Source organism: Cavia porcellus, unplaced genomic scaffold, assembly GCF_034190915.1.
Source record: "Cavia porcellus strain 051 isolate PalLab524CR breed Dunkin Hartley unplaced genomic scaffold, mCavPor4.1 scaffold_20, whole genome shotgun sequence".
Classification (NCBI taxonomy): domain Eukaryota; kingdom Metazoa; phylum Chordata; class Mammalia; order Rodentia; family Caviidae; genus Cavia; species Cavia porcellus.
Window position 1 is genome coordinate 58,464,004 of NW_026947503.1, and position 24,990 is coordinate 58,488,993.

General features: G+C 38.5%; 1 protein-coding gene and 1 long non-coding RNA gene across 4 annotated transcripts in view; one reads left to right on the forward strand and one right to left on the reverse strand.

The window, feature by feature from the left end:
• The window catches only part of Mib1 (MIB E3 ubiquitin protein ligase 1), a 125,335-nt gene that overhangs the window by 43,014 nt on the left and 57,331 nt on the right, over positions 1-24,990 (reverse strand). For both annotated transcript variants that reach the window (XM_063231857.1, XM_063231856.1), the window contains exons 10-12: positions 17,980-18,087; positions 6,798-6,995; positions 4,034-4,185 (exon numbers count right to left, since the gene is read on the reverse strand). In XM_063231857.1, the coding sequence (XP_063087927.1) occupies positions 4,034-4,185; positions 6,798-6,995; positions 17,980-18,087 (458 nt within the window). The remainder of the gene's footprint in view (positions 1-4,033; positions 4,186-6,797; positions 6,996-17,979; positions 18,088-24,990) is intronic.
• The window catches only part of LOC106028570 (uncharacterized), a 41,320-nt gene that overhangs the window by 6,845 nt on the left and 9,485 nt on the right, over positions 1-24,990 (forward strand). The window contains exons 3-4 of one of the 2 annotated variants that reach the window (XR_010041489.1): positions 6,754-7,001; positions 22,156-22,993. This is a non-coding gene — a long non-coding RNA (uncharacterized LOC106028570). Of the gene's footprint in view, positions 1-6,753; positions 7,002-22,155; positions 22,994-24,990 lie in introns of those variants that run through there. The other variant, XR_010041490.1, reaches the window with a different exon arrangement.

The following is a 24,990-nucleotide window of genomic DNA, read 5'->3' on the forward strand; positions in this document are numbered from 1 at the left end:
ACCAAATGTCCTACATTCAACATAACTTAAGCAAATCACATTCCAGAACTAAGAGAATTACATCAAGATGCCATAATGTTTCTACAGAAAAAAATGAGCTACTCACAGATTTTGTAAGATTTATTATGTTTCTTTATGGGAATAAATAAATGAGTGAACAAGAAGTCATCTTAGTACTAACTTGAAAACAGCATCACAGCACACAATGAAACTCGTATTTTGCTATTCCTTTTTTTAAGGGGGGAGGGGGTACCAGGGATCGAACTCACAACCATATACTTGCAAGGCAGGCACTTATGCCACTGAGCTGAATCCCCAGCCCTGCTGTTCCTTTTAACGTTCAATTTATAGTGAAGAAAAATTATAAATAATAAAATATAATGTAACTTTATTATCCTTATCGCCAAAAGCCCTATCATATTTATCAGGACCAGCTCTGCTGAGAACCCTACTGACAATGGGCAGCCAGCCTGCAGGGAGCACTGCAAACCCAAGGACAGCTCCAAGGGCAGCCTGCTGGCTCCCCACAGTGCCCAAGCAGCTGTGACTCAGGAACCTAGACATTCACTTCTCACTTTAATAGTAGAAATCATTTCTGCTCTTGATTTAAACCCAATTTTTACCAGTATAGAATAAGAGAAGATAATAGGGCTAAACACTAGAATACAACATCTCCATAAATATCAAACACCAGGCTGGGCATGTAGTTTATCAATACAGAGTTTGCCTAGGCCCGGGGTTCCATCCCCAGCACTGCCAAAACTGTAAAAGTAAACATCAAGTATCAGAATATATAAACTACATTCTTAGTTTAAAATTTTTAAAAAACAAGCCACTACCTTAAAATATGTACCTATTGTAAACTACTACAAACTTTCTTACCCAAGAACAGTGTTTCATAACATTGCTCACATTCTAAAAGAAAATAGCTTTATTACATTTTCTCTCAATGTCTTCATCTCAGTTACTGTCAAATGATGAAGAAAGACTAAAATTAGCTTTGTAATCTAGGATTTATACCGATCCAAACCTCTGACATCTAGATTTCAAAGTATGCTGTTCAAAAACACAGGACAGTTTGGACATACTATAAAGACCAAGATATAGTTTTTTCTTTTAGGAAAGCAAATCAATCATTATTAACTACTGTTTAACTGACCCACTGCTGAAAAACTGTTATTGTTAACTAGAATCTAAGCCAGGGAATAGTACTTAAATCTCACATGTGCTCACACAGATTTTAGAAATTTTTCTCACATTCTTAACTATAATAAATGGGTAAAATTATAAACAGATTATATTTGCAATGTTACAAGTAATTTACTGTAGAATATACATTCTGAAAAAACTCAAAAACTGGTAAAATTACTAACACAATCAATGGCAATTACAATGGACTATAATGAAGTCCAATAGGTAGCCACGTATACTACGTATAACTACAGTATAAAACTGCTTATTTGAATGCCTAAGTTTCCCAAAAGAATTAATTCCATAATTAGTTATGTAACATATGTGAAGTTTCATTGTTCTTACTGTCAAATTGTTTCCTATATTCAGAGCACTCACTAAGGGGGATACACAGATAAATATGAACACCCACAATCTTAATGGAAAGAAAGAATGCACATAGTAAGCCAGAGTCTGGAAAAAGGGAGAAGAAAGCAGGCATCGTATTTTAGGAAAGGACAGTAATGTAATAAAGTCACTGAAGGGTGAGGTGGGCAGGGGAAGTATAATTAATGGGAGATGAAGTTAACAGGCCCAGGATATATTAAAAGTTGGTTCAAGTGCTGGGAAGTAGCTCAGTAGCACAGCACCTGCCTGGCAAGTGCAAGGACCTGAGTTCAATTCCCAGTACCAAAAAAAAAAAAAAAAAGATTCAAATGACAAGATGTGTACATTTTACTACAGACATAAACAACTGAAAACTTGGGAATAGAGGGAAATTATACAACGATAATTACACAATGGTTAAATCAGGAAGAATAATAAAAAAAGATACTGTAATAGTTAAGGTAAAGATAGTGAGAACTTAACTATGTTAGCAATAATAGGAATACAAAGAATGGACAGACTGGAAAGACCAGCAGAATACACTGAATTTTAAAAGGAATTGCAGTTGAAATTAAAGAGCAAAGACAACCACAGGCAGTGACACACCAAGAGGAAAGATGCAGCACTTCACTGCTCTAAGTTAACTGCTCACTGTTCGGGTGTCTCACCTCACTTACAGACCACAAAGCACAAGCAGAACCATGAAGGGTGTAAGAGTTCTGATTCCCAAGGCACAAAGAACTTGCTCAAGTTTCAGCTGCTTCTCTTATCAGCTACACAATGGGACTAAGTAAATCCATCTTGATAAGCCTCATCCTCTTCATCTGTAAGACAAGTATATTAACCCCTGCCCCAAAGCTGCTGGAAGGGCTGCTGGTGAAGCTCAGGAGCAGCAGAGCCCCCACTTAGGCCCCCATGGATCTCCAGCAGGGACAGGGGAAGGGAATAGCATTCAAAGGACTAAGTGACATAATGTGGGAAAAGCACTCAGCAGAGGCCTGGCATTCACCAAGTACACTGAAATAAGGTGTTGATAAGGTTCAGGATACATAATACTGTTGTGTCCTTCACAGTACTAATGTATGAACTGTTCAAATATTCATAATTTTAAAAGATATAAGGCATGAAACAGTCATTCATCACATCACACATACTGTATAGCCACTGTCACAGGTACCAACACGCAAGAGCACTTTCTTTTATTTTCTGTGATCACCCTCTAGTGGTGGTCCTAAGCACCTATAAATACATACTTACACAAACAAAAACGAAGCAAAGATTAAATATTCAGGATACATAAAATTCAAACTGAACATCAGCGTGAACATTTTCCTCAGTCAAGATATAGACATTTAATTAGACACATTTAAATATCCCATTGTTTCTCCTGAGTGAAAAACCAAAAGCTTAAATAAGGACCAACACAGAGACAGACATTGGAAATTAGGAAGAAAATATTCAAATGGAAGGAGAATGGGGGTGGGGGGAATAAGAGGGAAAAAATGGATACAAAGCTTTTGTAAATGTGGAGAGGAAGAGTGGTTATTAAAAGGGAAGGGGAGGAGAATGTGGGGGGAGAGACTAAGACATATTCTGTCCCCAGGCATGGTGACACAAGCCTGTAATTCCAGCACTCAGGAGGCTGAGGCAGAGGGACTTTTGTAAGTTTGAAACCAGCTTGAGTTACAAAGTGATGTCAAGGCCAGTCTGAACTTGAGAGAACTTAAGAGAGAAAAAAAAGACTAGAAAAAAAAAAGAGATATGCTACATCCAAGTACAAACTCCCATAATGAATGTGATCATTATGTGTATCAAAAGTATATCAACAAAATTGATTTTTTTTAAAAAGACAAATGTACTTGATTCAACTAGACACCAGACAACTAAAGCAGAATTCCCTGAGTGCACCTTAAAACATGCTGTTCCAAAAACTGAGTTCATGAAACTCCGGAACCTACAGGAACATCAGCGCTTCCTCCCCTGACGCCTCGAGGCGCTCTCTGAGCACTGGGACTCTCCATGGCACTTTCTGAAACACCAACCAGCAAGCCCTTTCCCAGCGCAACACCTGTACTGTGATAGCAACTGGGCACACCACAAACTGAAGTTTACATAATTAATTATATTATTAATAAGGGGATGAGGGAACTTTTGTTTATTTAGCCAAGGGATTATTTAATTATTATGCAAATGGATAACATGAGTTAGAATATAACCTGAGACTGATTTTGAAGAAACAAAAATCTCAAAAGGGAGCGCAGTTTAAATCTTTTAGAAACAGCCAGTACAGTCCTAACATTTAATATATAAACAATCACTTCATAATGCTTATAAATCTACTGAATAATGTCAGACTTTTAAAGTTACTTAGGACACTAAAATCAGTAGATATTATTTCCTTCTCAGTAGCTGGAAAAGGAGCAGCAGGAGGCAGCATTTCTCCCAGACCCTTGGGCAAGTGACTGTTGCATCTTACCTGGGATTTCCCCGTAGCGCTGCATGGTGCAGAGCATTGAAACCATTGTTGTTTGTGATGGTGACGTCCGCTCCTGCTTCCAGGAGGACAGCCAGGATGTCATCGCGTTTCTTGCTGATGGCATCATGAAGAGGAGTGTCACCTTCGGAATCCTTTTGTTAAGTTTTAAAAGATTCTTGTTAGTTCTCCTTCAATTCAATCATCACAACTAGTCATAAGAACTACTAAACTTTAAATATAGGCCCTATTCAACAGAGTATGATCAATAAGTGACTGTGCTCTGTCATGAAATACAAAAATGTAGGCAAAAAATGTTAGCTGCACTGGGGCTGGGGATTTAGCTCAGCAGCCATAAGCACCTGCCTTGCAAGCAGGCAGTCGTGAGTTCGATCCCTGGTACCGATAAAAATGAAAAAGACAAAAAAAAAAAAAAATTGTTAGCTACACTAAAATAAAACCATTTCTTTAACTGCTGTATCCCAAAATTCTCCTCAAGACTACACACTGATGGGTCCCCAAACAATGAATTAAAAGTCAAGTGGTTTTCAACCCTAACTACACATTGGAATGTGCTACAGAGCTCTTAAAAATCTGAGCACCACCAGGCATGGTAGGGGAAGGCCAATACGAGCTACTCCAGAGGCAGAGGCGGGACTGAGAGTTAGAGGCCCACACAGGCCACTCAGCAAGACCCTGGTCAAATAAAGCAAAAAGTGGTTGGGATACAGCTCCGTCCTCCCTGCCTTCAGTGAGCACCATTCTCCCAAAACCAAACAACGCTGAAGCCAGGAATGTTCTCCAAACCAACTGAATCTGTTGGGGCAGGAACGAACCAGCTGTAGTCTTTCAAGGCTCCCCAGAGGCACACATTATGTAGTCACAGGTAAAAATCATTACCATAAGAGTTTTCAAAGCGCAGCAAAGTCGCTTAGTTCAAAGCAGAAAAAAATGAAAATTGAGGCGTTTTAGCCTACCTTTTTGCAAGCTACTTTTTACAGTAATCAACTGATTTAGCAATAAGCTCCTACTCAGCCATCTGCACCAATGAGCAATCCTTACTTAATACTTTCACAAATTCTCAGAAAAGTCACATGCAGCCTATCCTGTGACACAGACCACAGTCGCCAAGTCCCAAGTGCCGCCTGCTTTTGTAAATGAAGTTCTAGCAGAACAGTCATGCGCACTCATAGATGCAGCATCTACAGCCGCTTCACTGGACCTTGACAGAGCTGCACCGCTGAGACTGAAGGGACAGGAACATTGACAATATTGTCTGGCAAGGGCCAGAATGAGACTGCCCATCACAGGCAATATATGTGTCCACCGACATAAGGAATCCCCAGTCAACGTCAACCCGAGCGTCCACCTGCACCCTCCTGAGAAGGCGCGGCCTGTCTGTCATCACAGGTGCTCACAAGGCCTGCTCCAAGCCCCCGGGACACTGCTGTCAATGGCCTTCCTCCACCTCAGCCCCAACCTACACTCCCAACATGTAAGCCAGCCCCTCAGCACGCACAGAAAAGCCAACAGAAAAAACCCCTCCCCCTCAGAAGACTGCACCCCCTTCACTCTTTAATTCTGTCACCCACTGACGAGCAATGTCCTCAAAAGAAATGGCTTCAAAACGGCTGCACTGTAGGAAGACTATTTTTTTAGTAACCACCTAGGTAAACAAAGTCTCCTATTCCTTCAGTTCTAAAATCTTTCCTCCACTATCCCTGTTCTTCTTTATTACTTCTCTTGAATCTGTGAATTCTGTGGCTGCTGTGAATTATCTAAACTACGAGCAGATTAATCTTAATGATCTCTTTCAGAGTTAAGGGTCCAATTTAAATAAGGTATTTTTTACATGTTAAAATAGTATTTCAAGTACCATTTTCACTTTAAAATAAGAGGCTGTTCTGTTAAGATCATAACAGAAAACAGGCAAAAAACAAACCAAGAGTTGGCGATTATTGTGCTATTCTGCTATGAAACTATCAGGCTTTCATACCAAATTTTAATGTAACCAAAGAGATTACAGACAAAAACTACATTTCCTTTACACATGTAGTTTAATTCACTAGTTGCTACATTGTGACCAGGAAGAATCATTTCTTAGGTGATTTTCTTTTGCTTCAAAATTAGATTCCTTGCATCAAAAATTTAGGTCATCTCGAATATCAACCCTAAAAATGACATATATTCCAAAAGAGAAAATCTCCAAGAACTACACAAATATCTAGACCAAGACCCTAAGACAAAATAAGCAACCATGGAAATGCTGTGGATAGTCATGAAGTAGATCATATGCAATATGGATCAGTCAGGTATAGTGGCACATGCCTATAATCCTACCACTTGGGAGGCTGAAACAGGAGGATCACTGTGAATCTGAGGCCAACCTGGGCTACACACTGCATTTGAGCCCAGCCTGAACTACAAAGCAAGACACTGTCTCTCTGTTCTCTCTCTCAAAAAGAAGTATCTGTAATATAGCTTGTTCTCTGAGCATTGTTATGACCCACAAAATTAAATAAATGGATAGGCTGATGTTTTTTACAAGTTCTCACTTCACGCCTCCACCTACTGACACTTTATTTTAAAAATTTTTCCAAGAAAGCATAGCTGCCAACTTTGTAATGCCCTGTACTTTTAATACCTTGTATCATGACTCATCATACCAAAAGTAACCAAAGGCCGGTGACCTCAGGACTGACTTGAGTGCTTCCCTTCCACAGGGTCCTAGCAACGCCTGCACAATGCACAGCTTTCACAGTCCTACCTGGAGACTGGGGTGACAGCCGAAGTCCAGCAGTGTCTTCACAACCTGCAAGTGACCTTTGTTGACAGCGATGTGCAGCGGTGTCTGGCGGCGCTTGTTGCGCGCATTCAGATCGGCACTACCCAGGTGCAGCACCTCGATGACAGCACCTTCATCTCCAAAGGCTGCATGGTGAACCGCCCTGTCTCCGTCTTTATCCTAAAGGTTAGCATTTAAATCTGAATTCGCAGATACTCAACAAAGAGAAGCCATAATAACGCACCAAGAACCAAGTAAATGTGAGAAAACTGCATCCAACGTGCCTCCCTCCAAAGATAAAGGATAAACCCTCATCAACATCACACTCAGCACTGGGCCAAGAGTCACCAACAATCCTTCATGACTCCCAAATTATCAGCCACAATACTATGCCAATGCTAGGAAACTGTCAAGTAAATTAGAAACATTTTCTGACATTTGCAAAATTTTATAAATACTTATTAATGACTTAAAAATTACACAAACATTAGATGAGTGGTTTAAAATAAACAATAACTAACAGTGTCTCTAATTAGTTTTAAGGAGGAAACTATCAATATGGTAATGTTATTGTTAAGTGACAAAGACACATTTTTCTATGTATCTGAGAAAAGAAATACCTTTTTAAAAATGAAGCACAAGCGATCAAATTCCACACAGCTAAAATTCCAGACTTTTCAGAGGAATCAAATAGGGTTTTCCCTACCTTCTGGGTTAGGCATATTTCTAAAGAAATGAGAAGGCAGGAAAGATCTAACTGCTTCAATTGTTTTAAAAATCTAAGTTAGAAACTACATTTTAAAGAGGGAAAAAAAAAAAAAAAAAGCCAGGCATGGTGGCACACGTCTGTAATCCCAGCACTGAAGATGCTGAGACAGGAGCATCACTGCAAATTTGAGACCAGCATAGGCCACAAAGTGAGTGCATGGCCACCCTGAGCTGCATAACTAGACTTTGTCTTAAAAAGACAAAAAAAAAAAAAAAAAGAATGAAAGAAACATGCCTGAACTGCAGCACGAAGGTAACATATATATAGTTCATAGTTCAACCTGCCAAAAGAAGTCTCATCACCAGGGCAGGGGCAGGGCAGGGGCAGGGCAGGGCAGGGTGTTGCTATAATGTGCTGTCTTTGTGTCACTGCTGCGCCCCACTAGTGAGTGGGATTTCTTCCTGAGCAGTGAGTCCTGGCCCCTCTGCACATCCTACATTTTACAGGAGTCTGAAAGTCTGTATGGTACCCAGGATCCTGTAAACTACTTTGCAAAGGAAATACAAGTGCATATTGCTGCAATTCAACACATTTGACACAGATAAAAGATCATTCAAAACAGATACTGAATTCAAGTTTTGATGTTCACCTATTTTCTCAAGTATTAAAAAGGTCAAATTATGTATGCAGGAATCCACAACAGTGGACAATCATTCGTAAAAGTAGGAAACTGGGGGAAACTTCTACCTAATTAACAATGCCCACCAAATACAGAGTTTTTGTTACCTATCATCTTGAAAATGAAGAAACTGACAAGTAACTACATGCAAAATTTAAGCTTCAATGCTTAGGTTTCTAAGCAGCATTGTCTATAAACAACCCAGAAAAATAAGCTCATGTGTAAAATCTACCTACATAGCTACACATTTCAGTATGTCAGAATCTTAGGACATTCCTCACTTCCAACCTAGATTTTCTTCCTATTAAAATTCTGAAATGTATTGTATGGTTACCTTTCCATTAAAAAGGAGAACATCAATAAACTATTCCTGACTGGATACCGACAGGAACTACATCTTGTCATCACTTCTTTTAAGTTTTTTGAGTCAGGGTCCATGTAATCTAGTCTAGCATCCAATTCACAGCAATCCTCCTGCCTCAGCCTCCCGAGTGCTGATTACAGGCGTGCACCACCATACCTGGCTACAATTATTTTTGAAAGAAGAAACATGGAATGAACACACAATTGAGGAGTGTGATGAAAGTCTCCAATCTCCCTTTCCCAGTTAACACAGTTTGCAAAACCAAAGATACATTATTTACAAAAAGTGGGCCTCACCCAACTCCAAATTTACAAGTATACAGCATTTCCTATTTGTTTTAATTCAAGTAAGTAGGAAAAAAAAGAAAATTCGCCCTTAAAAAACAGTGCCAACTTAGCTCCCAGCATGCAGGCAAAGGCTATTCCCCAGAGACCTGAATGTCACCCAAAGTTTTTGTCAGGGATCCCTGTGCTGCCCAGTTCGGTGATTGCGTTCTGGGCAAAAAAGCATGCGTTTTTAAAAATTAGGCAAAAATAAATGATTTTCAGCCTCTTGCCTCTGTGGCTATCATTAGAAGAGCTTCAGTATTTCAGTAATTGTTGCTATTATAGTTTCTGGACTTAAGCCAAATTTTAAAAAAATTAAGATAACCAGGACAGCAACTCCATTCCACAAAATCAAATTAAAAGAATAACAAAATAAAGTTGCCTTCCATTTACAAAATGCTAAAAATACATTGCCTTTCTTGCATTATCAGAATAACCTTGCAGCAAACAACTGAGTTCTAAAATTCACAGTCAAGAAAGACGCAACTTAAAAATGACCACCACAAAATAACTCAGATTACACCATTCATAAAAATGTCACTGTAATAAAATGATCATAAACCAGGTGTGGTGGTACATGTCTATAATCCCAGAATTTGGGATCACCACAAGTTCAAGCCAACCTGAACTACACAGCGAAACCCTGTCTCAATAAATCAATGAATGAAATGAAATGAAACAATAATGTTGTTCATAGATGTCTAAGATGCTACTTTAAAATCCAAGCTCTTGGGGGCTGGGAATTTAGCTCAGCGGCATAAGCGCCTGCCTAGAAAGCACAAGGTCCTAACTTCCATTCCTGTTGTCGAAAATAACAATAAATAAAATAAAATAAAATTCAAGCACTTTCTGGGCAACAAAAAATTGTAACATCAAAGATGAATTATTTATTTCTAATATACCATAAGCTCTTAGGAGCTGTCCAACAAAATACATACGATCAGAGAAAAAACAAAACTAACATAACATTAGAGAAAACATCTAGTTTCAAATATGTGTCAAAATGTTTTTGATTAGTAAAAATAAGATGATCTGCATATTTAGCTCTCAACAGTTCAAGTTTTAAAACTCTCCCACATGGGACAGTCTTTTGGACAATACTGCAACAGCCTGTCTATTCTGAATTTGCTACATTCTAATTTGCTCTAAATAACTTTGAAGTCAATTCCATTAATCTTTTTTTTTAAATTTTATTTAAGAGGAAAAAGAGAAAAACACAAAAGAGAACAAAGCGGTATAAGGTTACACGTAATACAGAACTACAAAACAAAAAAAAAAAAACCAAAACACTAAGAAATCACCTGTTAATAGATTACATATTATCCTCTTAGAAATAGATGCTCAAATCATAGTATCAAAGAATACAAAGTGGACATTCAAACAGAGAGACTGCAAACAGCTGTGTTCAATGATCCAAAAACATTAATATAGTCAGCTATTTAACACCCCTAAACACACTTGCTGTTATATCCATTAGAGCTCTTTTTTTTTCCCCTCTCTTTTTTACAACAAAATTTACACATTTTGGATTTTATTACTCCTTAGTTCTTATTACTTTTTGGGGGGAGAGAGAATAAAGTCAAATATGGCAAAACAAAGCTGTCAGTCAAAACCAAGGATAGACATAGCACATGATGTAGAACAGAGTACAAGGTTATCAACAATGGTTATCAACGTTGTCTCTTGTTTCCTTAAAAAGAATTGTCTATCTCATTAGATATTATAAAGTTGGACAAAACAGTAGAGGACAAGGCCAATAAAACTTAGGCATTGTATACATTACAGGACTTCCAAAGGAGACAATAGTCAAACCAAAATGGGCATCTTAGTGAATCTTATTGCCTTCAAAGTAGTTGCCTATACCCTCAAACTTGATACTATCATACAGAATGGAACAGAGTCTAATCAGTCAAAACAAGATCGTGGAAGTATTACAGGACTTCAAAACAAGTTAATAGGAAATCAAAAAGAGTTACTATTATATATCCTAATTTTTTTAATTTTTCCCCTTAATTAAAACAAATATAAGAAATAACTAAATAATTTTTTTAAAGAATAAGGGAGAGATTGAGATAAAACAGGACATAACAATATAACAATACAGGTCAAAGCATGACTGTTTCAGCAACCTAGTGCTTCACCACCAAATAACCCGACTTAATAGTAGTTACCATAGTGTCTGTCTTTTTCCTTGAAATATTTGGATAAAACTTCATATACTATAGCTTCAAATATTTCCATATCAAGAAGCCCAGAATAAAGCCTTTCCAATTAATAAGTGAAAACTTTATAAGGCTTCAAGGCCACATAATGGGGAATCATGATTACCACATATTTTTATATATTTGAATCATTACTTACATTAGGGAAACTATTCGGTATTCACACATGCGAGATTGATTTATTTCACTTATGAGTATGGTCTCAAGCTGCGCCCATTTATTGATAAATATCTCAATGTGATCCTTCTTTATAGCTGAATAATACTCCATTGTATAGAAATACCACCACTTTTTTATCCATTCCTCAGTTGATGGACACTTGGGTTGTTTCCAAGATCTGGCGATTACAAATTGTGCTGCTATAAACATAGGTGCACATGTATCACTGTGGTATGATGCTTTCAGTTCTTCTGGGAATATGCCTAGAAGTGGAATAGCTGGAATAAATGGGATTTCCAATCCCAACTTTTTGAGAAATCTCCAGACAGATCTCCACAAACGCTGTACCAGTCTATACTCCCATCAACATTGCAGGAGAGTTCCTTTTTCCCCACAGCCTCTCCAGCATTTGTTGTTGTTGGTTTTCTTGATCCTGGCCATTCTTTCAGGAGTGAGATGGTATCTCAGTGTGGTTTTAATTTGCATTTCTCTAATGACCAATGATGATGAACATTTTTTCATGTATTTATTTGCCATTTGCATTTCTTCATCTGAGAATTGCGTATTCATCTCAGATGCCCATTTTGGATTGGATCTTTGAATTTTGGAGGTCTGAGTTCTTTTAATTTTTTATATGTTTTAGACAAGAGTCCCTTGTCTGAGAGAGAGTTCACTAAAATCTTTTCCCAGTTTGTGGGTTTTCTTTTCACTATGCTGGAGATTTCTTTTGACATGCAGAAACTTTTTAATAAAAAGTGGTCCCAGTTATTGATTCTGGGAAGTATTTCCTGTGCGGTTTGAGTCCTGTTCATGAATTCTCTACCTACCCCTATGTCTCCAAGGTTTCTACCCAATTTGTCTTCCAATAGATTTAGTGTTTCTGTTTTAATATTCAGATCTTTGACCCATTTAGATTTTAATTTAGTACATGGTGATAGACATGGGTCTAGCTTTAGTTTTCGGCAAATGGAGAGCCAGTTTTTCCAGCACCATTTATTAAAGAGACTGTCGTTCTTCCAATGAACCTGCTTGGCTCCTTTATCAAAGATAAGGTGGTTGAGTGTGTTTGTAGTTGTGGGTGTATCTTCTAATCTATTCCACTGATCTTCGGCTCTGATTCCAATACCATGTTGATTTTACTACTGTTGCTTTGTAGCATAACTTCAAGTCAGGGATTGTGATGCCTCCTGCTTTGTCTTTGCTGCTTAGAATTGCCTTTGCGATTCTAGGTCTCTTCTGGTTCCAGATGAAATTTAGAAGTGATTTCTCTAGATCTATAAGGTATGTTGATGGTATTTCTATTGGGATTGCATTGAATCTGTATAACAGTTTTGGGAGAATGGCCATCTTCACAATGTTTGTTCTTCCTATCCATGAGCAAGGGATGTCTTTCCATTTTCTGAGATCATCCTCAATTTCCTTTTTCAGTGTATTATAATTTTCACTGTATAAGTCTTTCACTTCTTTCGTAAGAGTAATTCCTAAATATTTCATTTTTTTGCTTGCTAATGTGAATAGTCCAGTTTCTCTTATTTCCCTCTCTGTGATTTTGTTGTTCGTGTATAGGAATGCTATTGATTTCTGAGTATTGATTTTGTGTCCAGCCACATTACTGAAATTATTTATTGTATCTAAGAGTCTTTAGGGGGTCTTTTATGTAGAGTATCATATCATCTGCAAACAATGATAATTTAACTTCTTCTTTTCCTATCTTTACCCCTTTTATTTCTCTCTCTTGCCTAATTGCTCTGGCTAGTACTTCCAGTACTATATTAAATAGGAGTGGTGATAAAGGACATCCTTGTCTTGTGCCTGATTTTAAAGTAAAGGCTTTCAATTTTTGGCCATTTAGTATGATGCTGGCTGTTGGTTTGTCATAAATGGCCTTTATTGTATTGAGGTAAAGACCATCTATTCCAATTTTCTGTAAAGTTCTTATCATGAATAAATGTTGGACCTCATCGAAGGCTTTTTCTGCATCTATAGAAATGATCATGTGATTCTTATTTTTGGCTTTATTGAAATGGTGGATTACATTTATTGATTTGCGTATGTTGAACCATCCTTGCATTCCTGGGATGAATCCCACTTGGTCATGGTGTATAATCTTCTTGATGATTTGCTGCATCCTATTTGCCAATATTTTATTGACGATTTTTTCATCTGTGTTCATTAGGGAGATCGGTCTATAGTTCTCTTTTTTAGTTGGGTCTTTCTCAGGTTTTGGTACTAGAGTAATATTTGCTTCCAGGAATGACTTAGGAAGGATTGCTTCCCTTTCAATTTCATTGAATAGTTTGAGGAGTGTCGGCATTAGGTCTTCTTGTATTTCTTGTAGAATTCTGCAGTGAATCCACCTGGGCCTGGGCTCTTCTTGGTGGGTAAGGACTTAATTACATTTTCAATTTCATTAACAGAGATTGGGTTATTCAACAGTTTTACATCCTCTTGATCTAGCTTTGGTACTTCATATGCTTCTAAGAATCTGTCTATTTCGTCTGTGTTATCAAACTTTTGAGAGTAGAGGTTTTCGAAATAGGTGTTGATGATCTTCTGTATTTCTATTGGGTCTGTAGTGATTTTACCTTTTTCATTTCTTATTGCATGAATTTGAGCTTTTTCTTCCCTTTTTTAATAAGGTTGGCTAGGGGCTTATCGATTTTATTTATTCTTTCAAAGTACAACTCTTTGATTCGTTGACTCTTTGGATTGTATTCTTAGTCTCTATCGCATTGATTTCTGCTCTGATTTTTATAATTTCCTCTCTTCTTTTGGCTTTGCGCTTGACTTGCTCTTCTTTTTCTAGCTGTTTGAGGTGTAGCATCAAGTTATTTATTTGTATTCATTCTGTTTTCCTGATGTGGGAACTCAGTGCAATAAATTTTCCTCTCAGGACGGCTTTCATTGCATCCCACAGATTCCGGTAAGTTGTATCTGCATTTTCATTTTCTTTTAGGTATTGTTTAATTTCTTCTTTAATTTCTTCTGTGACCCACTGATTACTCAAGAGTGTGTCATTCAGTTTCCATGTGTTTGCGGGATTTTTGCAGTATCTTTTATCATTAATTTCTAATTTCAGAGCGCTATGATCCGATAACATGCAAGGGATGATTTCAACTCTTTTGCATTTGTTTAAATATGTTCTGTGAGCTAATATATGTTCTATTTTAGAGAATGATCCATGTACTGCAGAGAAGAATGTGTATTCTGATGTTGTTGGGTGGAACATTCTGTATATGTCTATCAAACCCATTTGTTCGCAGGTGTGATTCAGTTCTGTTATTGCTTTACTCATTTTCTGTCTGGTTGATCTGTCCCTTGGTGTCAATGGCGTATTAAGGTCTCCTGTTACAACTGTGTTACTGATAATTTGAGTTTTCATTTCTGTTAATAGTTGTTTTATATAACTGGGTGCTCTGGAGTTTGGTGCGTATATATTTAAGATAGTTATCTCTTCCTCTTGGAGTTTTCTCCTTAGGAGTATGTAGTGACCTTCTTTGTCCTTTATGATCATTGTTGGTTTAAAGTTCACGTTGTGTGCAAATAGAATGGCTACTCCTGCCTTTTTTTGGATTCCTGCTGCATGAAGAATTGTTTTCCATCCTTTGACTTTCAGTCTGTGAGTATCCTTCTGGGTTAGATGGGTTTCCTGTAAACAGCATATGGTTGGATTTTGTTTCTTGATCCATTCTGCTAGTCTGTTTCTTTTGACTGGTGCTTTGAGACCATTTACATTAATGGTTATTACTGTTAAGTGCTGGTTTATTGTAGGAATGTTATCTCTCTGCTGTTGCATCTTTTATCTTTCTGTTCTGTTTAATGATTTGCTTTGCTTAGTGGATTTTTCCTTTGTGTATCTAATCTGTCTTTCAATATTTTTTGCAGGGTTGGTTTGGTGTTCATGAAGTTCTTCAGCTGTTGTTTGTCATGGAAGTATCATATTTTACCATCTATTTTGAATGATAGTTTTGCAGGATATATCAGTCTAGGTTGGAAGTCATTTTGCTTTAGGATCTGGAATACTTCACTCCATGCTCTTCTTGACTTTATTGTTTGTGATGAGAAGTCTGCTGTGATTCTGATAGGTTTTCCTTTATAAGTGATCTGTCTTTTCTCTCTGACAGCTTCTAATAGTCTATTCTTGTGTTGGATTTCTGGGATGGTGATTATTATATGTCTGGGTGTAGTTTTATTTTGGTTATGACTATTTGGAGTTCTATATGCTTCACTGATCCTGATGTCGGTTTCTGATCTCATGCTTGGGAAATTTTCAGCTATTACTTCTCTAAATATCCTCTTGACATCCTTTATGTTGTCTCCTTCTTTTTCATTAATCCCTATCATTCTTATGTTATTCTTCTTTGCATCGTCTTGCAGTTGTTGAATTGTTGTTTCCTGATTCCTTGTTATTTTTAAAAGATCTTTCCTTTCCTGTTCACTAGCTGCAATCCTGTCTTCAAGGTCTGAGATTCTATCTTCACTTTCATTAAGGCAGTTTTTACAGCTTTCAGTGGAGTTTTTTATTTCCTGTATATCTCTGTGCATCTGCATTATGTATTCTGTTTGTTTCTTATATTGCTCGTCTAGGGATTCTATCTTTTTGTTTAGTTCTTCCAATTTTTTATCTGTGTTTTCTTTAGATATATTCAAAATCTCTTTCATTTCTTTTATCATTTCCTGTTTTATCTGGTAGATTATTTCGAGTTTGAATTTCTTTAAAGCTTCCTGGGGTTGCTTGTCAATTTCAGTAGCTATTTTGTCCGATATTTGAGGTGGATGGGATATATTTTCTTCCATATACATTGCTCCTAGGGTTTCTTGAGATGGGCTGGAGGTTTGAGGTTGTAATTTGGTCTTTCGTTTTGTCATTTTCCTATATTTCTGTGTTTCAAGGGTTATTTGAAAGCTTCCTCAGGCTCTGTTGAAAATCCCCTTCTATGTTTGCAGCTACTGAGACTCTGGCACCACGCTACCCCAAGCCATTGGGCCTGCAGAACCAATGGCCCTCCTCTGCCTGCTCAGAACTCTGCAGTTCCAGACAAGCTGGGCCTCAGGGACACTGTGCGCCCACCTGCCCCTTGGAAGCTCCACAGCTCTTCAATCGCAGCCGGGTTAGGGTACTCACCACAGGCCGCAGTGCCTCAGGAACCTGTGATCCCTCCCTGCTTGCAGAGATATCCACAGTCCTCCAGACACACAGAGAGGCCGATGCAGGTACCCCAGATCCACCCAGCTCCTCCTCTGCACACCGATGGTTAGGCGCGGCAGCGAAACAGGCTGGGCTCCGGAGATAGTGTGGGCCCGCCCACCCGTCGGAAGCTCAGCAGTTCTCCAAGTGCAGCCGGGATGGAGAGGCGGATGTAGAGGCCTCTAACTAACTACTCCACTTCACTGCACCCGGAAGCCTGGAGGGTCCGGAACAGACTGAGATTTGGGCAGAGTGTGCTGAGCACTCACCCCAGGCCGCAATGCCTCAGGAACCTGCGATCCCTCCCTGCTTGCAGAGATATCCACAGTCCTCCAGACACACGGAGGGGCCGATGCAGGCACCCCAGATCCGCCCAGCTCCTCCTCTGCCAATTCCATTAATCTTAATATATTTTTAGTAAAGAGGTTATAATAAAGAAACCAAAGGGAAGTGTGGTGGCAACGTCTGTAATCCCAGCACTTGGGAAGCTTCTGTAAGAGAATTTCTTGTGAGTTCAAGACCAGCCTGGGCTACAAAGTAGAGTTGAAGGTCAGCTCGAACTGCAGAGTGAGACCTTGTCTTTAAAAAAGAAAAAAGAAAAGGTGAAAAATAAAAGAACGAAAAGAAAAAAAAACCAAGGTATTCTTTATATCATATGTACAAATTACCAATGGATACCCAGATGATAAATATTTATTTTCTTTTTTTTCCTTTTTTTTTTTGAGATACAGTGCCACTATGTGTGGTTCGAGCTAGCCTTGAACTACTTTGCAGCCTAGGCTGGTCTCAAATTGGCAACAATCCTCCTGCCTCAGTCTTTTGAGTGCTGGAATTACAGGCCATGAGCCACCAGGCCCAGTTTTATTTTCCTTTTGTTTGACTGTACTCTAAATTAAAATGAGGGAGCACGCGCGTGCGCGCACGCACACACACACACACACACACACACACACACAATGATAATATACACTGAAAACTCTTTAAAGATCCACATTAAGGTCAAGAAATAATAAGACTGGGCCAGGGGTTTGTTTAGCTTAGTAGTACAAGTGCCTACCTGGCAAGAGCAAGGCTATGAGTTCAATCCTCGCTACCAAAAAAAAAAAAAGATAGAAATCAGACAACTAGGCAATGTGAATTCAGTCATGGACACAACAAAAGACCCTCAAAGCAAGGCCACTAAGTGTCACAGAGGTCAGGAAAGATCTTGGCTCAGGGGGTCTGGGATGCCCTTCCCTCAATATTCCCAGCAAGATCTCGGGTGAACCCAGCCTAGCTCCTTAGTGCACAGTGCTTCCACTGTGACAGGAAAATCAAATCAGTGCTTTCACCTAGAGATACGCTTAACACAAAGAGACTACAGAAAAAGAAGGAATGCTTTAAGCTATCTTTTGTCAAATTTTCATTTTCAATCAGATAAGCATTAGGTAAATATTAAATTTCAACAATGCAAATCTACTTCATAAAAATGTATTTGTAGGACAGTAACTTGTACTTTCCAAGTTTAATTTAGTTACCTCTGCTTCTACATCCACATTTTGCTTCAAAAGTAACTTCAAAATATCAACGTGTCCATTTTGACTAGCAGCTTGCATAGCTGTGTGGCCAGCACACTGTCCATTCACCTAAATCCAAAAAGGTAAAAAAGAATGAACACGTGTCATAGATAGAAAGACTCATCATACACACATAGTAAAGCACTGTATAATTCCACGAAAATAATTTAAGTTGATACACCACAGATAACTGTAGAGAACCAGAAGCTCTTTAATTTAAAGAAGGGCAAGAATTTTTTAAATGGAATTTCATTACTGAAGAGCTGTGAAAGGTTTGTTTAGTCAATCTATAAAGTTGAAAGAAGAAAGCGGGAGGGCAAGTTAATTTTGTATATACGACATATGTACTTTTTTTGGATTATTAAATCTCAGAGACCATGATTAAATGAAAATCAGCACTGAGGCTTTAATATTTAGATCTCTGATCCATTTTGATAGTAGTTTAGCGCATGGTGAGAGTCATGGCTCTGGCTCTAGTTTTGGACTTCAGTATGAGGAGAGCTAGTTTTGCCAACACCACTTATACAAGAGCCTATCTTGCTTCCAGTGAAGGTGTGTGGCTTCTTTGCCAAAGATAAGGTGGCTAAAAGTGTTTGGAGTTGTTTCTGCATCTTCTCTTCTGTTCCATTGATCCTCGGGTCTGTTTTTCGTTTGGTTTGGTTTCCTTGCCAGTACCATGCTGTTTTCATCACTGTAGCCTTATAATGTAACTTCAAGTCAGGGATCATCATCATGCTCTCTACCATGTCTTTGTTGCAGAATTGGGTTTTTTTGTTTGTTTAATTTTATTTAAGGAGAAAAAGAAAAAAAAAACAGAAAAAGGGTACAAGCTATACAGAATTTCAGAAAAAATAAACAGGAGGAAATCACTAGTTAATAGGTTACATATTCTCATCTTAGAAATAGTTGTTCAAGTTACAAAATTAAAGCATATACAGTGGACATTCAAACAGTGAGACTGCAAATAGTTCTTTCAATGATCCAACAAAACTCAGTAATATGGTTATCTATCTTATACACTTAAATATACATGCAGTTATAGCCTTTAGAACACTTTCTTTTCCTCTCTTTTGTACAATGACAATTACACATTTTGGGTTTTATTACTCCCACAGTTCTTATTACTGTTTTGAAGAGAATAAAACCAATAAAACCAAAACATTGGAGATATTACAGGACTTCAAAAGCAGATAACAGTCAAACCAGAATGGGCATCATAATGAATCTTACTGTCTTCACAGTTGTTCCCTATACTCTCGAACTTGGTAGTATCAAGCAAAACAGAATAGAGGAAAATCAGTCAAAACAAGGTGGTAAGAGCAATACAGGGTTTCAAATCAAGTTAATTGGAAATCAAAGTGGATTACTATAATATATCTTGCTATTTTTTTAATTTTTCCCTTAATTAAAAAGATAAAAATAGAAAAGTAAGTAATAAAAAAAAGGAGATTGAGATAAAAAAGGACAATATAACAAAACAGCACAGGTCAAAACATAACCATTTAAGCAAAATAGTGTTTCACCACCAGATATCCCGACATAAAAGTAGTTACCATAGTGTCTCTTTCCTTGAAATCTTTGAGTATAACTTTGTATACTGTAGCATCAAACATATCAAGACAATGTAAAACCAATCAAGAGAATGACAGTATTACAGGGTATTTAGAACCAACTAACAGAAAATGAACAATGGTTTCTGTATAATCTCCTTGTCTATAACAGTTTTTGTTTTTATTATCACATATAATAAGATCCAATAAGATACAACATGTTAAGACCGATGGAGACAGAACAACAAAAGCTTGATGGGACTTCAAAACAAGATGATAGGGGCTGGGGATTTGGCTCAGTGGCATAAGTGCCTGCGTTGCAAGCAGGCAGTCGTGAGTTCGATCCCCGGTAAAAAGGACAAAGACCAAAAAAAAAAAAGATGATATTAAATCAGTACTAGCTATTATGATGTCTTGTTTTCTCCAAAATAGCTGTTCCTACCATCCAACCTTCTCTGCCTCATTTCTGTTGAGCTCTTTTTCTGTCATTAGTTGTCAGTTTGTCTTCTTCATTTTGCTTTCTGCTCCATTCATTATGGCCTCTCTGCCACTGCTTCAGGAATCTTAGTACTTTTTTTGGAACGTCCTGCAGTATTCTCTGTAGAGTTGAATTGGTGGTTGCAAATTTCCCTAGTTCCTCTTTATCCTGGAAGCATCTTGTTTTTCCATCAATTTCTGGGGACAGTTGTGCAGGATATATCAATCTTGGCTGGAGGTTATTATCTTTCAAAGCTTCAATTATTTCGCCCCACGCTCTTCGTGATTTGATTGTTTGTGCGGAGAAGTCTCCTGTAATTCTGATGGGTGTTCCCTTGTAAGTGATCTGTTTCTTGTCTGTGACAGCTTTAATATTCTGTTCTTATATTGGATTTCTGGAATTTTGATTATTATATGCCTGGGTGTAGTTCTGTTTGGGTTGTAGATGGCTGGGGTCCTGTATGCCTCATACATCTGAGTATCTTTACGTTTGGTTAAATTAGGGAAATTCTCCTGGATTATTTCTGTGAATAGCCTTTATAGTTCATCTGTTTGTGTCCCTACTTCTTCTTTTACGTTCTTAAGTTATAGATCCTCTTATCATCTTCAAGCCTTTGTATTATTGCTGTTTCTTATTTTTAAAAAGTTTTTCATTTCATGTTCCCACATTACAAATCTGTCCTCCAGTTCAGATAATCTATCCTTAGTTTCTTTCAAGCTGTTATGCCAGTTTTCAATAGTTTTTAGTTTCCTGGTAATCTCTTTGAACCTGCTTCACGTATTCTATGTTTTCTCCATTTCCTCCATCAAACAATTCTCCCTTTTTTTCTTTCTTCCATTCCACCATCTGTTTTTTCTTGGGCGATGCTTAGCATTTCTCTAACTATTCTACTTATATCTTGCTTTAGGTTGTTAAATACTTCACTTTTGAACTCGTCTGTGAGGCTCCAGAGATACTGCTTTATGTCTATTGGTGGCGTGTCTGATATTGCATGTTTCTCAGGATTGTGGGCCAAGGACCCTTTCTTGTTGCTCCCACTTCCCATACTTTTTGTTCCTTTCATATAAGCTTATATAGGAGGCCGAATTTTTTTCTCTTTTTGGGTTATAATTTGTTTGAATCCCGCCCACTGCAGGGTACTAGGGAGACAAAGACCTGGGCAGCCTCTGATGGGCCCGCCCCTCCAGGTCAGTCAACCTACTGAAGGCTTCACTGCTAGGGTGCACCACCAGGTGCTGGGACCTGGTTTGGGCTAGTCTACTGGGTCTTAGTCCACGGCGTCACCCAGGCCAAGTGCTCCCCACCAATCCCGCTTGAGAGAGGAATATGCAACTTAAGTCACCGCAGCTAGTCTGCCAAATCCCAGAATGTGGTCTGTTGGAGCCTCCTAGTCTATAGAAGGGTCCCTGTTCCTCTCACTCACTGCAGGTCGATGCAGGGCTCCCCACAAGTACCACTCTCAACTCTGTAGGCCGATTCCCACTCTCAGAGCTTTTGCACTCTGTCCCTGCTGTGCGGATTCAGACGCAGCAGCAGTGGCAGGAAATTCAAATCGTGTCTTCCAGAGGTGAGGGTTTCAGGTTCAGCACTGAGATTTTATCTGTTCCGCTTATAGCACCGAGATTGCATTTCCAGTTGGTTTCTCTCAGCTTAATTCGTTCCTGGGTCGGCAGGGTATATCTCCCCTTGCTCAGGACTCCTCACACCGCACCATTCCTAGATTCTAAGCTGGCTAACTCAGAGAGCCTCCATAGCTGCTGTTATCTATCCGCCATGTTCTCCCGGAAGTGCAGAATTGTGGTTCCAAACAAATTTTAGTATTATTTTCTCTAACTCTGTAAGAAATGTATGCTACTGGTACTTTGATTGGGACTATATTAAATCTGTATAGCCATTTTGGGAGAATGATCATTTTCACTACATGGACTCTTCCTACTCAAAAGCACAGGATATCCTTCCACTTTCTGATAACCTTGTCAATCCCCCTTTTCAGAGTACTACAGTATTCAACACAGATTTTCCTTTGTTACACTGATTCTTAAGTATTTCACTTTTTTCAGTGCTGGTTTTGCTAGTTTCTCTTTCAGTGAGTTTGTTCTTTGTGTACAGGACTGCTATTGATTTATGAGTGCTGACTTTATATCCAGCTATGCAACTGAATTTGCTAGAAGAGAATAACTCTTCAAGACAAAGACTTTATGAACAAAACTCCACAGCATGGGAAATAATACAAAAAATTAACAACTCGGATCTCATTTAAAAGCTTTGGCAGTGCAAAAGAAATCACTGCAAAGAATGAAGAGACAAGTCACACAGTGGGAAAAAAATTTTTGCCAGCTGTTTCTCAGAGACTAATATCTAGAATATTAGAATTCAAAGCCAGGCGTGGTGGCACACACCTGTAATCCTTGCACTCGGGAGGCTGAGGCAGGAGGATCATGTTGCATTCAAGACCAGCCTGGGTTACAAAGTAAACTCAAAGCCGGCCTGAACTGCATAGTGAGTCCTTGACTCAAGAAGACGACCCCTCCAAAAAAAACCCTCAAGAATACACCCAAATCTAAAGACCCTACCCAAAAATGGCATCTGAAATCAATACACAATTCTCAGATGAAGAAATATAAACAGCAAATAAATATATGAAAAAATGTTCAACTTCACTGGCCATTAGAGAGATACAATTTAAAACAATGTTGAAAGAAAAAAAATGCTGAGATTACATCTCATTTCAGAAAGAATGGCTATTATTATCAAGCATCAACCAATAACAAATGCTGGATCTGTGGAAAAACAGGAACCCTTCGCCACTGTTGGTGCGAGTGCAGACTGGTGAAACAACTGTGGAAACCAGTGTGGAGATTCCTCAAAAACTCTAGAACTAGAGGATCCATTTTACTCAGCTATCCCCTTCTAGGTGTCTTCCCTGTAAGTATTAAAAGCATTATACTATATATATGGTATCTATGGTATATTTACATACATACATATACATATACAACCATCCATGTTTATAGCTGCAGTTTGTAATAACCAAATCTTGGAAACAGCTCAAATGCATATCAACCAACGAATGGATAAAGACATGATTCAGTCATACAGAAGGATAAGCTTGAGACATTTCTAGGTTAATGAATTCATCTTGCGACCATACTCTTAAGTGAAATGAATGAGACACGTTTGTGTAAATATTTCATTGTATCCTGATATTATAAACCAAAAGTGTAAGTAAGGATCAAAATATATTAATAGATATTGTGAAATAGGAAGAAACTGTTCATATGGGAAGGTGAACTTGGAAGGGTGAAAGTGAAAAAGAAGGAAAGGAAAAGAAAAAAATGAGAAAAGGAAAAAAAATGGAAATAAAGCTTTTGCAAATAAAGAGAGGAAGAGAGGTTGAAGGGAGGGGAAGGGAATGGGAGAAAAAGAAGAATCAAAATAATTCAAGTACAGGAACAAACTCCCTATAATGAATGTGAACATTATGTATATCTAAAATGTACCAATAAACTTAAATTTTAAAAAAAGCACTGAAGTGAATGAAAAACTTTTAGAGAAGTTATTAGACACTACAGTAAAAATCAACTCAATAAATATACCAAACAACAGCTCTGGAAACCACAATGAATGACACATACATGATCAGGTCACATAGCCTGACACAGCTATTATATTGTAAAACAGTAATTTCCAAACTTTCTTTCACTTACAGTGTTGGGGATTCACATTTAAGTTCCCTTTGGACATATCCAAGGGCTACTGCAATTCCTTCGTCCCAACCCTTTCACTCCCATCCCTACAACCACAGAAGATGGTTACAGATGGAAGCCTGGCCACACGTTCATACTCTATCCTTTCTAAAACCAAGCTAAAATGACAGCAAAATAATTTAAAACGTAAAAATTTATAAGGCCAAAGGGAAAAGGAAACTAACTAAGAAAAAGCAACACATCTGTGAAAGAAACACACCAGAGAAGCACTAACTCATTTTTGTACTAGTCAGGTTTCCTATTGCTAGATCCAAATACTTGACACCCACACTCAGAGGACAGAATGGCTTACATGGCTCATGCTTTCAAAGGGTTCTGGCCAGGATCAGCTGGCTCAGAGGCAGAAGCATTAAGGCAGAAAGATGTGGCAGAGCAAAGCTACCCTGCTTATCACTTCAGAGAGCAGAGAAGGGAACAGCACCAGAGAGGGAGAGCCAGGAATCATGTACAGAACCAGGGTTGGGTGGCCATGACCCACTGAGAAGTGCACCTTACTACTCCCTGGACTGTTCCCACACCAACCAAGTAGTCAATGAGGCTTAACAGTCATAACTTTATAGGAAGAAGAAGTCAAAGTCTAAAGAACACAGAGAACACTCAATATACTAAAACTCACAAATACAAGCACATCCGAAGGTGAACAAAAGCCAAGCATAGCACAGCTCTGTAATACTGGTTATTCAGAAACCTGAAGGAGGATCTCAAGGTTGAGGTCAGCTTGGGTCACAAAGTAAGAGTCCTGCTATTATGGCTTGTATCCAGATGTCCCAAACACCTTATGTGGTCATAGATGAGGAGTTTTGAAGCTGGCTGGATTGGCGTATGGGGGCAGGGACTGAGGGTGTGGACAGTGGAAGCCGTACCCTGGCAATGGGTGGCACCTATCCACAGGTTTGCAGCGTGGTTTGCAACAGAAAGGAATAGAGAGAAGCCACGCTGCTGCTGCTCGCTGCTCACTGCCTTCTGCCTGCTCTGCTATAAGCTTCTCTGCAATGCCTCTGCACACTGCCCTGCCTTTGGAGCCAGCTGGTTACGGACTGAAACCTCTACAAACTGGGAGCTAAATAAACCTCTCCTCCCTTAACTTGTGGGTGGCAGGTATTTTATCTGGGCAATGAGAAAGTAACTAAGACACCTGCTCAAAGAAAGGTATCTTCAAAGGGCTGTCACGAGAAAC